Consider the following 14,292-nt stretch of genomic DNA (forward strand, 5'->3'; position numbering starts at 1 on the left):
GGAGAGAGGGAGGGAGGGCAAGTACAATGCAAGAGAAGAATCTTCATTCTCAGGCAGAGAACTACTGGACAGTCACACCAGTCTTGAATTTCAGAAAGTATCATGAGAATGGAAAGGTAGGCTGCAGCATGATATGGAGCAAACTGGGAATGCAAGCTTACTATTTCAAGGAAAAAACATGGGCAAATTACTCTCCCCTTATTTGTATCCAGGACATCCAGATCTTACAAGATGAGGACATGATGGAACCAAAATTCTCTATAAAGAGCTGCTGGCGAGATCTCCTTCTAGAACAATTCCCAAATCGATGAATGCTAATGTTGCTAGTATAACATATAGAATCTAGAATATACTTTAGGAAATGAACTAAGTGTAATCTTCAAAATGTACTCACAGGCTGCATATCCCCTTCCCTCCAAGGGAATGCAATATCACTTAAGAGGTAGGTAAACACCTGTACTTTTTATTATCATTTAGATTATTATCTCTTTCATGTATAGCTTTAGGACTTCTACTACTATACCAGTGATATAGTAAATCAGGTCCCTGGAAAATAATGGCAGTTACCTCTTGCAAATATCCTGATTTGATGGATCTTGATGTTAATACCCGTATCAGGTAATACCTGACTCACAATCGTAATGGAGCCTACCAATCATGGTCATTAAGTCATGATGGTTGTAAAATGGATCCCCACATAACTGATCCAATTTTACTATCTTTTTTGTGGTGGTCACAAAGTGGCAGTCATAAAGTCCTAGTTGTGGTCATGAAGCTATAGTTTGTAATGGTCCAGTTTTCCTAAAAACTGGAAGTAAATGCTGGTTTTCAGTAAAAGCTTTGTAAAACATAGTCACATCAGTGATGGGAACTGCAAATGGCCATAAATGTGGACTGGTTGCTGAGTATCCAACATGTGATCATGTGACCATGGGATGAGAGTGGCAGTCACAAGTTGTGAATACCCTGGGGAGGACCATCGTAACTTTGAACAGTCGCTAAGTAACCGGTTGTAAGTTCAGGACTACCTGTAATGTCCCAAATGACAGTTCCACCATTGTACAGATGGAAAACCAAAAATGTTACACTTGTTTTCACAGCAGTGCTGCTGTGAAGTCACTTCTTTCTTGCTTGCTATATGCTAAATTTATGTTATCTAAAATAGCTTTAATATATTGGTTATGCAATGTATATTTAATTAAAACTCTGATACTTGAGAAAACTATTAAAGTGCAGTCTTTTGTATTTTATTTGCAAGTAAATCTCCTTATTATGGGATTATATATGATAATCTAGTGTACATAAATACACTAAGTCTTCTCTGTTCTTGACACCAGATATGTGTCTCAGGCAATAATATACTAAAGCAATGGTGAGAAAATCTGCTACAAATTGCTGAACTGAGGGCAATAGAAGAAGGGAACGACAGAGAATGAGGTGGCTGGATGGAGTCACTGAAGCAGTAGGCGTGAGCTTAGATGGACTCCAGAAGATGGTAGAGGACAGAAAGGCCTGGAGGAATGTTGTCCATGGGGTCGCGATGGGTCGGACATGACTTCGCAACTAACAAACAAACAAAAAAACCTCCCAGAAGTCCCAGTCAGTATGACCAGTGAGGGAGGATGTTGGGAGCAACACTCCTGTGCAAAATATTTGAGGGGGATGAAGTCTCTCTGTTCAGGATTAGAACTATAATTCATTCATTCTTGCTATTTCCATTAAATTGAGATTCCACTGTCCATGTGTAAGATTAGTTTTTTTGATGTGTTGTTAGTACTACTCATTCTGAAATGCTGACGGTGAGAAGGAAGAAAAAGTGAATTTAAGGAGGCAATAATCCATGTTTTTCTTCCTTACTGGGATTCCTTTGTAATTAGAAATCTGTGTCACTAGGCTATTGTAAGCATAAGCATAAACAATTCAGTTTTAACTCCCCAAGTACTTTGTTTAAAAGCAAGTAAAAAGGTACTGTTTTGATTTTTTTTTAAAAAATATTGGTAAACAATTCAACTGGTACTCATTTCATAATTTAATCAGAATATCTATTTAAATGGACTAAAGAATTATTTACAAATAAAGTGTAGCTGAGAGCTGAGTTATTATATCATGGGTTGTCCATAAATAGTCTAATTTACTGTCCAGCAAAGGATATATAATAGTTTCATATGAGATTAAAGATCCATAGGAATTCTCCTTTGGTGGGGCTCTTTCTCTTTTGATGACTATTACATCAATTATTACTATTATAATAATTTTAAAGGAAAAATGAGTAGATAAACTGGGGAATTCCAAGGGCTGAAAGCTGCACTTGTTCTGATCATGAAGTTGGTGTTTTTCATGCCTCTTTACATGGTTGAATGTATTGGAATGTTGAGCTCTTGTTACATTTTCATTTTATTGTCTAGTTATTTAGCAGGAATTTGAATTGTTTACTTTCACAACACCTGTGACCAAAAACATTCCAACGGAACTGCTTCAAAAGTTCTTGGGTGCGTCTAGTGGTGTGCGGGCAAGCATTATTGTGAACCAACACCACACCAGAAGTCAGCATGCCCTGAGGTTTGTTAGGGATGGCTTGTCTGAGTTTTCGTAACGTTTCACAGTAGACTTCGGAATTGATGGTGAAACCACGCTCCATGAACCTCACTAGTAGTACTCCTTTGGGATCTTCACATTTGACGGGATTTTCTATGGCACCACTTCCGGTGTGGTGTTGGTTTGCGATAATGCTCGCCCGCACACCGCTAGACACACCCAAGAACTTTTGAAGCAGTTCCGTTGGGATCTTTTTTGATCACCCCCCATAGCCCAGATTTGGCGCTGAGTGACTACTACAAAGGAACTTCAAACCTTGTAAGACGTTATGACAAGTGCCTCAATTTGAATAGCAATTATGTCAAAAAGTAATGTAATGTTGAAGTTTTCTAATGCGTATAATAAAAGTTCTGTATCTGCGAGTGTCTGTCATTGATAACCAAATGGAGGTTTATTTCCAAATTGCATGCACTTGAGGAAAAGCATGCACTGAAATGCACAACCAAGCAACTAGGCACTGTGTACAGCAGGCATGTCAAACTGCCATCCCGCGGGCTGGATGCATCATACTGAAACCGTGCTCACCCCATTGCCGGCAATGGGGAAAAAGTCACGATATGTCGCGCATCATGTGACATTGCGAGTTTGACATGCCTGGTGTACAGGAACAGCTATAGTGTATGGGCTAAACCCTCCCAAATCCAGATGGGAGATTCCACAGAAGGTCATGAGGAATAAAAGGGCCAAGATTATGTGGGACTTCCAGATTCAGACAGACAGGTCCTGACCAGTCAAGCAGACATTGTGGTAGAAGACAAGGACCAGAAGACAACAGAAGTAATAGACAGGAATAGCAATATCAGGAAGGAGTATGAAAAGGTAGGAAACTACCAGGGCCTGAAGGAAGAACTAGACAGGATGTGGAAAGTAAAGGTCAAAGTGGTCCCAGTGGTGGTAGGAACACTCAAAGCTATGATTCCTAAGGTAAGAGAGTGGCTCCAACAGATCCCAGGACAACATCGAAGCTCTCTATCCAGAAAAGTGCAGTGCTACAAACAACTTAGACACTCTGCAGATCCCTCAAACTCCCAGGCCACTGATAGAAGACTTCAGAATGAGGAAACCACATATACTATGTGGGGGAGAAGGGAATTTTGCTTAAACTTTTACACACTTACACACACACATACATGATACACAACATATAAATCTGTCTGTGTAAATTCAGTGTTTCTCAACCTTGACAATTTTAAGGCATGTGGACTTCAACTCCCAGAATTCCACAGCCAGCAATGCTAGCTGTGGAATTCTGGGAGTTGAAGTCCACATGCCTTAAAATTGTCAAGATTGAGAAACACTGGGTAGTTGCTAGGATTCAAAGCTCTCTTTGCTGCCCCAAGTGGTTGTCCTGATTTTTTTTCAGCCCTCATCCCCCCCCCCCGAAACCCCGATCCTGAGAACTGCTCGAGATACACTTCTAACAGCGTAGCCTTTTCTTTCTTTCCTTCCTTCCTTCCTTGTAAACCAGTGTTTCTCAACCTTGACAATTTTAAGGCATGTGGACTTCAACTCCCAGAATTCCACAGCCAGCATTGCTGGTTGTAGAATTCTGGGAGTTGAAGTCCACATGCCTTAAAATTGTCAAGGTTGAGAAACACTGTTGTAAACGGTATCGCCATTCCTCTCACCCCAAGCGCCGGCGGCGAAGCTTCAAAAATTCCAAGCCGCGCCCGGACAGCCCCAGCGGCCCCAGCGCGAGCCTTAAGAGCTGAGCCAGAGGCTCACGTGGCTCTTCTTTCCCCCCCTCCCCCTCCCCCGCCCCCGCCAGGTGTCTGTGAGTGGTTTTCCAGAGCGGACTCTCCGGTTGAAAAAATATAAAAGGAAAAGGCTGCGAGACTGCACCTGTCAACCTTTTTTTTTTTTTTTTTCTTGAGAAGGGAGGCTGAGCGGACTGAGCGTGCGCAGCTGGCTTTGGGGCTCTAGTCGGCACCTGCGAGAGCGAAGGCCTTCGGAGCGGGAGCGGGTGTTGGTGTGGAGGTTGTTTACACTCTAAAACCAAGGCGCAGCTACTGGAGCAGGTGTGGATTCTGTTGGGAAAAGAGGGTTGTAAGTGTTGGACCTTGAGAAAATCCAAGCAAACGAAATTTGTAAATGGGAGCTGGCTTGGCTGAATAGTCCCGCAGCCAAAGACCCACCCACAGACCAGATAAACCTCCCAAGTGTTCGAACTGGCTTGCTTGCCGGAAGTCCTGGCTACAACGGTAAAATTCGACAACTACTTGAAAGCAAACGCCATTTACTTCAGTTGGACTTGCTCTCAGATAAAATGCAGAATGGCGTAAGACTTAGGCTTTCGGTGGGAGAGTTTTCAGTTTTGTGGATCCCACTTGCACGTTTGAAAAGCTGCCCTCTGTCTATCGCCGCTGTTCCAGTTAAGAATTCCTCCCCTGAGTAAAGAACAAGACTACATTCTCATGATACTCAACTATAGTCAGCTAAATATTAAATTAGTTTATTATATGAATTCATTCCACATTTAAGAGATCAGTTTATTGTGCAAAGCCAAAAAATTAGTAAATGTGTGTGACATGTGAACATGGCTGTATGGAGACATGCTCTTGTATGAAGACATGCTCTTGTATTTTTGTGGAGTGGGGTGATCTGAACCTGAAAAGGTTATTTAAAAAACCCACTTCTTTCCTATATACTAAGCCCATTGGAAGAGGAAGTAGAAGATGAATAAGTTAAAAATCTTGCACAGGATTTCTTTCATAAACATACCGGTAGATATAAATATAAAAATGTTACAAATATAGCTATAGTAGTCATTGTACAGACTGAGTGTGTTTAATGCAGAAAGTTTAATCAAATTTTGTTTGGGGTTTTTTTCCTTATATTTTGTAATTTCTATATTATTGGGATTTTTTAAATTTTATTTAAAGCTGCCCATCTCACAAACAAGTGAGTCATTAATGGTGGCTCACAAAAGTATGCATGCCCTGTTTAAGATTACTGAGTGGTCTACAGCTTTAGACTTTAATAAATTTGTTGTATTGTTTTAATAAATAAATTGCAGTTGGTGCTTTCTGAGCTTGGTTTGTGCTTACAGACATTTTCATTACCTGACGAGTAATGTCTGCAAGCAAACAGCCAAGCTCAGAGAGCCCTAAGGACTTCATAGTTGAACCCTGAGCTATATATATTCTCTTCTATTGGTGTATATATTTTAGATTTCTTATTAGCAGGCATAATACCCAATCACTTCAGGCAGGGTTTTAAAAATGGTTGTTAATACAATTGAGATCAAAGAGCAATGTCATCTTTTCACATGGAATTTTATATAAAACCTCTTCCTGCTGTGGTCTGCTCATAGACTGCTGTGCTTATAAATGATGTAAATATGCTTTTTCATTCAATAATGCCTTCCCTCTGTACCATCCCCCCCAAACCAGCAAATCAGTCATGTTTATAGCATAGCATACTATGGTAGAATAGTAGAGTAATAGAGTTCTAGAACCTTCATATTAATTGTTAAAGATATTTATAATGTATAGACTCAAGGGGAATTTTCAACACAAGTATATTTTCAGAAGAAGAAAACTAAAATTTCTGAACTATGATTGGGTTGCATTCGTGCTGAAAAAATAAAAGGAAATTATTTCTTTGAAGTAAATTTGGATTTTTTTTGATGGGACTTTTTCTTTGGAATTGAGGTGAGCTTCAAAAAGATATTACTATCTTCTGGGGTTCCTCCAAGCTGTAATGGTAGTGTGTACTAAGACAATGGTGGCGAACCTATGGCACGTGTGCCAGAGGTGGCACTCAGAGCTCTCTCTGTGGGCACACACGCTGTTGCCCCAGCAGAGTTCTCCAGAGTAGCGAGCTCGTGGCATTTGGAAGCAACAGGGCAGGAAATGAGCGACCAAGCAGCGTTGCCCCCCCGGGGATGCCCCGGAGATGGTGAGGGACTGGCTTCCGCCACCCTGGCCCTGGCCACACTTACCCAGTCTGCCGTGACCACTGCAGCCACTCCCACCCAGTGGGCCATGCCCCCACACACCCCCTGAGGGCACCACAATACTGATGCAGCCCTGGCACTTTGTGATAAATAAGTGGGTTTGGGGTTCCAATTTGGGCACTCGGTCTCTAAAAGGTTCGCCATCACTGTACTAAGCTACTGCTTATTGGTACAGATAGTCCTTGGTTAACAATGGTAATTGGGACCAGAATTTCCATCGTTAAGCAATATGATTGTAAAGCATGATAATATGTGACCATCACTTAGTGATGGCAAGCCTGGCATTCCTTTTTGTCATTGTTAAGGAAAATGAATTATTAGGTGAGTTCAAGGCAGCTTGCAAGCAGACCAGCAACAGGGCTGTTGCCTGATGTGGGATGATGTGTAGCTGGGTGTGACTTACTGTGATGACCTGTGACTTTCCCTGCTGACTTCTCTGTTGACTTTGTGGAAAGTCAGCAGAGAAGATTACAAGTGGCCATTGACTGAGGGATGCTGCAATTATGTGGTTGCCAAGCACATAGATCACGATCATGTAAATGCAGGGGTGCTGGGCAGACTATATCTCAAGGACCAATTCTAAATACCATTCATTTAGCCCCATCTGTAACTTTGAACAGTCACTGAATGAATGCTTATTAAATTAAGACTGTCTGTATTTGTATTCTTCTATTACTTCTTGACCATAGGCAAAGTTCTCTGGCATTTTTGGTTCTGCTATCATAGGAAATACTATTTTCTTTGTCTTTTTCATTGTGTCAGTGTAAACATGACAGATCAAGAACAGCGAATGAACTTACTGAAGAAAGAAGTGAGGTCACTGTTGACACCTAGCAAGGAAGGTCTTACCCTTTGCCAATTAGAACAAGAATACAAGTCTATGATAGGAAAACTGCTTCCATTGCGTATGTTGGGTTACCATTCTGTTATGGAATTAGTGAAGGATATGCCTGATACTGTTAACATATGTCCAAAAGGAGACGGCACTGTAGTTCTCAAAGGTGGGTTTGATTTTAATTTGGTAAGAGCAGGGCATGGGGAAGTGATGTTTGAAAAAATATATGGGGGGTATAAGTATTGAGACAAGAGATTTAATTTGGCCAAGGAATTGGCTGTTATAACTTTCTGATGCATAAAACATTCATGCTTACAAGTAAAGTTTTAGTTAATTAGAAAAGTTTTCACAAGGATAGATGGATTTTATTTTATCTGTTTTCCTTGGTCTTCCCAATTCTATCAACAAACTTGCAATATGATGATTTGTTTGCAGTCCCTTACATATTTTTAAATATGTACAGTGTTTTAGAGTTGTGATATCTTGCAAGTCTGGGTCATTATACTTAGCAAATAGTAGCAGGGTTATTGCCAAACTATGCTATGTGCCTAATAGATTGGAAATAGTTTATATTTTCCTTTATACTTTTTTAAATCATGATTTTATCTTCAGCTAATAAGGGCTTTCAGAGCAGCACAGAATTTGAAACATAAATTGTAAAGGTCAAAATCCCCAAAAGGTGGGAGAGAAAATTGCAAATGAAACAAAGTAGAAAGCTGTGGGAGTGTTTGTTTTAAAAAGTTCAATAATGCTAGACTGGGAGGTTATGGCTTGTAACAATTAGAAAAATACCTTTGCCTGCAGAAAGCAAACTCTGGGAACTAGCACTATGATAATACACATTATTTCTTCTGTCTTTTAGCTATTGCTGATGAATCTACCAAAAGGATTGCAAGCTTGATTGCCAGACAAAAGAGCAAATATAAGCCACAACATTCCAAACATAAGCTGAATTTCTCTTTGCCTTCCACCTCTTGCTCTCAAGTGACTTTGCGCCCCCAACATTCTCTAAGCTTGCCTCGGCATGGAGGAGGTCCTCCTACTCTGCCTCCTGTTATAAAAAGTGAGCTGAAGGAAGTGCTGAGATTTTCCCCAGTTTTGCTCTCAGATTTTGACAAAGCCTTTGCCCAACGCTTTGGACGCACATTTGAATTCATGCGTTATGGATTCTTCTCAATGTTTGAGGTGTTGAATGCAGCTTCAGATATTATCCAAATTGTGCAAACAAGAGCAGGCTCTTTGATGACATTAAAAGAACATCCTCTTACAAAGCAACCAGAAATGTTGTCAGAGTGTAAGACAATATTTATTTATATTCAACTGAAATTTGAATGTTTATATTCAACTGGAATATATTTATCACACTTTGATTACAAAGATTTTGAGAATTGCTGGAAACTATATACTTTAGTGATTGAGGTTGTGGTGGTGTTTTTCCTTCTGAGCATTTACTTTCTTTGAAATGATAAATACAAGCACTCTTGGCTGTACCTAGAGGAGAAATAGTAATAGTAGAATTGCTCAGTGCTTCTTTAGGTTGAAGCTTACAGCAGCTGGCTGGATTCCCAGTAAGAAGATTAACTTAGTGAGGGTAAGGCAAAGAAAGGTATATTTATTACAATAGTCTTTGTTGGAAGGTTGGTTGGTTAGATTTATGCATATCGTTATAGGTTACATACTGTATGTTGATGCAGACATACATGTTCATTCTCCCAACTGCTCTTTTGGTGAAAGATTGAAATTTTGCTGCTCAGAACTTTAATATTGGCTGGCTTGAAATAGAATATGGAGTTGTGTGTAATTACTGCTGACACTTTTATGCTGGCTTTCTTAAGGCAAAATGGCAGTCCAGTCATGTGAAACAGAGCAAACTTTGCCTGCTGCTGTATCAGAACCTGTGGCAGAGATGCCTTCTCCAGTCTTGCCTATGGATGTTCTGCAGTCAACCGCAGACCAGAAATCTGATGATTTGCAAACACAGATGAAACTAGTTGAAAGTCCAAAAGTGAGAGCTGAGGAGAGGATGGGACAAGTAAGAAGTAAAAGTATTATACCCTAGAGATGACTGAAATGAAGGATACATTTAGATCACAGAAATTCTCTGGCATGGAATGCCTTTTAATGTTATACAGAAAATCATCACTGTGAACTCAATTTTAAATATTACACTTAGTCAAAACCATATTCTACGCATACCCACATATAACTTTTCAATGCAGCTATCCAAATGACAAGTCCATTCTTGATTTATAATGTCCATTTTTCATAAGTCAAGCGGATTGATGCAATCAATGTAAGAAATATTTATCTGTTCATTCATTCCTATCTATCAGTATCTCTTATGTTTTATTTGAATTGGCTGTTTAAAAATTGTGAAAACATTGCTTTAGCTGAGCAATGGATTCAATGAAGAACTCGATCCTCTAAACTCCAATCCCTATCATTAAGGGAAAAAATATTTTAAATGGTCTTATTTCCAGATATTTGGGACCTTGCTGTATGTACTACTGGCTTAAGTCCTGCCAGTATGTTATCTTTGAAGATATACAGCCATTGACAAAAAAAGTTAACAGTTCAAATTGGTATCAGTATCTATCTTTAAACATCCTTGCACAGTATAAGGAGTTTAAATCCTATATTCCTAAGCAATCAACAAAAGTTCTGGGGTTCCACACAATATTCAGAGAACAAGTCTGTTTTCTAATTATTCCTGGGTTAAAAGGTAGGAGCAGTTACTAGTTTAGCTTTTAACATTTATTTCTGCTTTATTACAAAAATATTCCCATTTTTGTATGATAAATTTATTCTGGCCACTTTACAAAAAGAAATAGAGAAATATATATCCAACTATTTAATATAAAGTTTTAAAATAATTATTGAGAAAGAGAATATTAAAATAAATGGATGGGAAAATAAAATTACCTTATATATATATCAATCACAGTTGAGTAAGCTCTTCTCTTCAAATCTCAGCCTAATCTACACATACACCTAACTAATCTACATTTGTTTAATAGAAATAATATAAGCTTCTCAATATTCTTACCTCACATAAAAAAATGGAAAGAGTTTAAAAAAAACTACTAAAATGCTTGAAAAGAAAGTTCCTTTCTCTGCTTATCACAGTAATGCAAAAGTTGGAGTTTCCCATCCCCTCTCAACCAACAAATGCTATTAATTACTAATTAACTAGTGTACCGATTTACATAACTATTTAAATTTCTTTCTGTTAGCTTTGTATTAGTTATATACAGAAAATACCCAAATTTAACACATTTCTGAATCTTTATTTTAGAATAGGTCTCTTAGCCAAGTCTCTTAATTAAAAAATTCCTTTCAAGGGCCTTTTGAATATAAGATTCTTTGCAATATATGAAATTTTTAGGGATCAAGAAACACTATACTCCATTAACTTTAAAAAGAAAACATCTTGTTATTTAGTGATTGATGTTTAGCACTGAACGGGACTTCCTTGTGTCTTGGCTGCTGCTGACATTTAGGGAAGATGTTTGTTACTTTTCTGTTCTGCTTTTGACCTCTCGGAATCCTCTGGCTAGCCAAAGTGCTAAATGCAATACTATGATGGGAAGACTTTTAATCCAATTCCGGCATTTTCTTTGGTTTTAGATTAGTGCATAAGTTTTAAACACCTGTTTTATTGTAAATGGTCAATGCAAATTTTACATTAAGGTTTTCATAAAATACTTGAGATGTAGAATTTTGCAAAAAAAAAAAGGTTTTTTTTATATGTACTTGTACTTCCTTTCACTCTGGATAATTCACTTTTCCCCCTCAAACCTCAAGAAAGAAATTAAGATTGCCCTTGCCCAAAAAGGACCTGGAGGAATAATCAGCTCAGAATTTAAAGAAAAAATTAAAATTGTAAGTACTCTATTCTGTTTGGCTGTAGTTTTGTATTTTGAGGATAGCAACCCAGAGAACATAAGTAGAATCCATTCAGTAATAAAGGGAAATGCTTCAAACTTAGTGGGGAAAAATTAACATTTTGGCCCACCAGCTTTTGCATAAACTTTTGTGCACATACCCAAACTAAAAACTACCTAGGCGGGGAAAGAAATCCACACATATTTTCTGCCTTTGCTTTTACCTATCATTGAAAGGATATTGAATTTCTAGACACAATAGTATCAGTTAGGATACAAACAATATTTGTTTACAAATCTCATAATGTGAATTTCCTCAAATCTTTGTTCCAAGTAAATCATCATCATTATTTATATCCTACTTTTATTTGTACAACTTAAAGCAGCATAATAATGCTCCCATCCTCTACTTTTCCCACAATAGCAAACTTGCTTAGATACAATGTTTTTTTTTACTGTTTAGGCCAAAGTTGTAAATATGCTTAACAATCACTCTATGATTTATTTTTAAGATTGTAGCCCAGTACCCAAATGGCCTCCATGCTTCCAAGTTACCTGGAGAATTTGAGGTAGTGGTTTTTTGTTTATTCAGATTTACTTGTGTTTACTGCCTTTTGTGCCTGCAAGCCTTCTCTTTTTCTCATTCTATATGGCATTCTATAGGACAGTGTATACTCTGGACTAAAGTAACGCAATATTTAACTACTGCATGGATTTTTAGTATAAAAAATAGTCAATACATGACATTGCCTGACTGTCCATGCAGATAATGCCAGGTGCAGAGACATTGAGGGTCATAATTCTTGGTTTCATATACTTCTTTCTCTAAGTTGTGAATTTTTATTTGGAAATGATATAGCAATAGTAGTAGCAAAATAGGTTTGTTATTCAGATGTCACTTTAGATCCTGGCAAATTTATTTCATAATGTTAGCTAAGTTAACTAATTTCTTATTTAACCATTTTTGCAAATTTAGCCATGGATTTTTTGAGTTCTAAGATTTTTTTCTTTATCTAGGAGTATTTTCATGAAAAATTGCCTGTAAGAAAACTGGGTTTCTTAAATTTGATGGAACTTATTGGTGCCCTTAATGATGTTCTCCGTATTGAGTGCAGAGAAGGAGAAAACGATTGGCTCATCTTTGACATTGACTCACAAAGCCTACCAGATGGTGAGTGGAAGTTCTAGGGGCACAGATCTTCCAGAAAAATGGGCCCCTTAACTTAGTCATATAGATTTCTAATTAAGTATTTAAATATTTGCAATGTAATTAATAAAAATGCACATTTACATCCTTATAGTGTAGATGCACTTTTTCCAATTACTAAAGAACCTGTATTGAATTATGGTTTCTATATGCCATTAAATTGCTTCCAGAAAATTGGGTTAGTGACTGTTCTGTTCTTGTGTTCTTGGCACACAATATGTTGTGTATGTGTTTGCAATGGGAAGTTGCAACATGCAACATGACCTCTCCATTATTATACAAGTAGTAAAGTATATTTATTTATTTGGAAAATTTATATTGCCACCTACTCGCTCATGGTAACTCAGGGTGGCTTACAGGAAATTAAAAACACAATATAAAAGAAATAAAAATAATAAAAAATAAAAATAATAAGACAATCCCCCTACCCCATATCCCTTTGACAACACAAACTCATGCCAGCCATTTAATGGGCTTTGTCCCACTTTGGGTTCCCCAGGCCTGCTGGCAGAACCACATCTTCAGGACCTTCTGAAAGAGTGTCAGAGTGAGGGGTCAGTCTAATTTCCAGAGTGATGATGCTCCAGGGGGAGGGAGCCACCATGGAGAAGGCCCTTCTTCTGGGTCCCACCAGATGTATCTCTTTAGGGTATGGGGCCTACAACATTCCTTGCCTCCCTGCTCTAGTGGGTCAGTTAGATGTGACCGGCAAGATACTGTCCCTCAGATAACCTGATCCCAAGCCATGAAGGGCTTTAAAAATGACAGGGGGGTCTTGTGGCATTTATTATGGAGGCTTTGTGACCTTTATTTAATATTCAAGGAGAGTCTTGGAGGGGGTGACCAAATGGATTGAATGTGATAAAGAAATGGCTTCTTTTAAATAATCTAACTAAACAACCTCAGAAATTCACTGTTAATTTGACAGAAAAACAGGGAAGAGATCTTCTAGATATTGGGGAATATAACTGAAAGTATCCTTCATTGGCCAGAATGCTGAGAATATGAGAAGATAATGTTTGAATAGGATATCAAATCGCCGTTCATTTTATTTGAAATTTCCGTCCACTTAATTTTTTTCAATCGGTTGGCACCCATCCCTGTATATCTTGACTGTGAGATTCAAGAGAGCATGGTGCAATGACACTAGATATGTCAAACTTCCCCCAGAATAGTACACAATAGTTATAGTAAATTACACTGTTTTAATTATACAACATAGAGAATTGAAGTTTTTGTTTTAGCCTAAAATGCTTGCTCTGTTTGGGCTAATCAACATTATTTGATGTTTTGCAAAAGACATTTTACATAAGATGCACATTTGAATTAAAAAAATTAAACCTCTATTCTCCCTGCAGAAGATAAAGCATGGTAGATTCCAGGGAGCCTAATAAACGCTATGTGATGACACTTGACACAAGGTTTATTTGTACACTTACATGTTTTTGCGCTAGTTGCCTAGTCTACTTCAGGATACTGAATAGAGGTGAAACATGAATCAGTGCTAGCTATAGCTTGTATTTCTGTCTTTCAGTAAAATCAGACAAGTTAGGTACTGTATATGTTATACCTATATACGGTAGTTGGTTATGAAACTTGACTTTTAAAGCTGTAGTAGCTCAATGCAAATAATGTTATAGTTTTATGCTTTACAGTTTTCATAGTTCAGGTTTGTTTATTGTTGTTATGAGGCACATAGAGTTGTACAAATAATTAAAAAACTAAATAACATTCCCCCAGTTATGACTTAACATGGAAGAGGTAATATTATTTGGGAGTTTGAACCACTGTGCTTACCTAGCAGCTTTTTTTT

General features: G+C 38.0%; 1 protein-coding gene across 1 annotated transcript in view; it reads left to right on the forward strand.

Annotated features, from left to right (window-relative positions):
* The first annotated feature begins 7,320 nt into the window (after nt 1-7,320).
* The window catches only part of TDRD5 (tudor domain containing 5), a 28,619-nt gene continuing 21,647 nt past the window's right edge, over nt 7,321-14,292 (forward strand). Inside the window, exons 1-5 of the mRNA XM_029283198.1 lie at nt 7,321-7,554; nt 8,251-8,682; nt 9,224-9,420; nt 11,785-11,841; nt 12,290-12,443. Coding sequence (XP_029139031.1) covers nt 7,323-7,554; nt 8,251-8,682; nt 9,224-9,420; nt 11,785-11,841; nt 12,290-12,443 — 1,072 coding nt within the window. The 5' untranslated portion in view covers nt 7,321-7,322. The remainder of the gene's footprint in view (nt 7,555-8,250; nt 8,683-9,223; nt 9,421-11,784; nt 11,842-12,289; nt 12,444-14,292) is intronic.

Source organism: Protobothrops mucrosquamatus, unplaced genomic scaffold, assembly GCF_001527695.2.
Source record: "Protobothrops mucrosquamatus isolate PMUCROS unplaced genomic scaffold, P.Mucros_1.0 scaffold35, whole genome shotgun sequence".
NCBI classification, from domain to species: Eukaryota; Metazoa; Chordata; class Lepidosauria; order Squamata; family Viperidae; genus Protobothrops; species Protobothrops mucrosquamatus.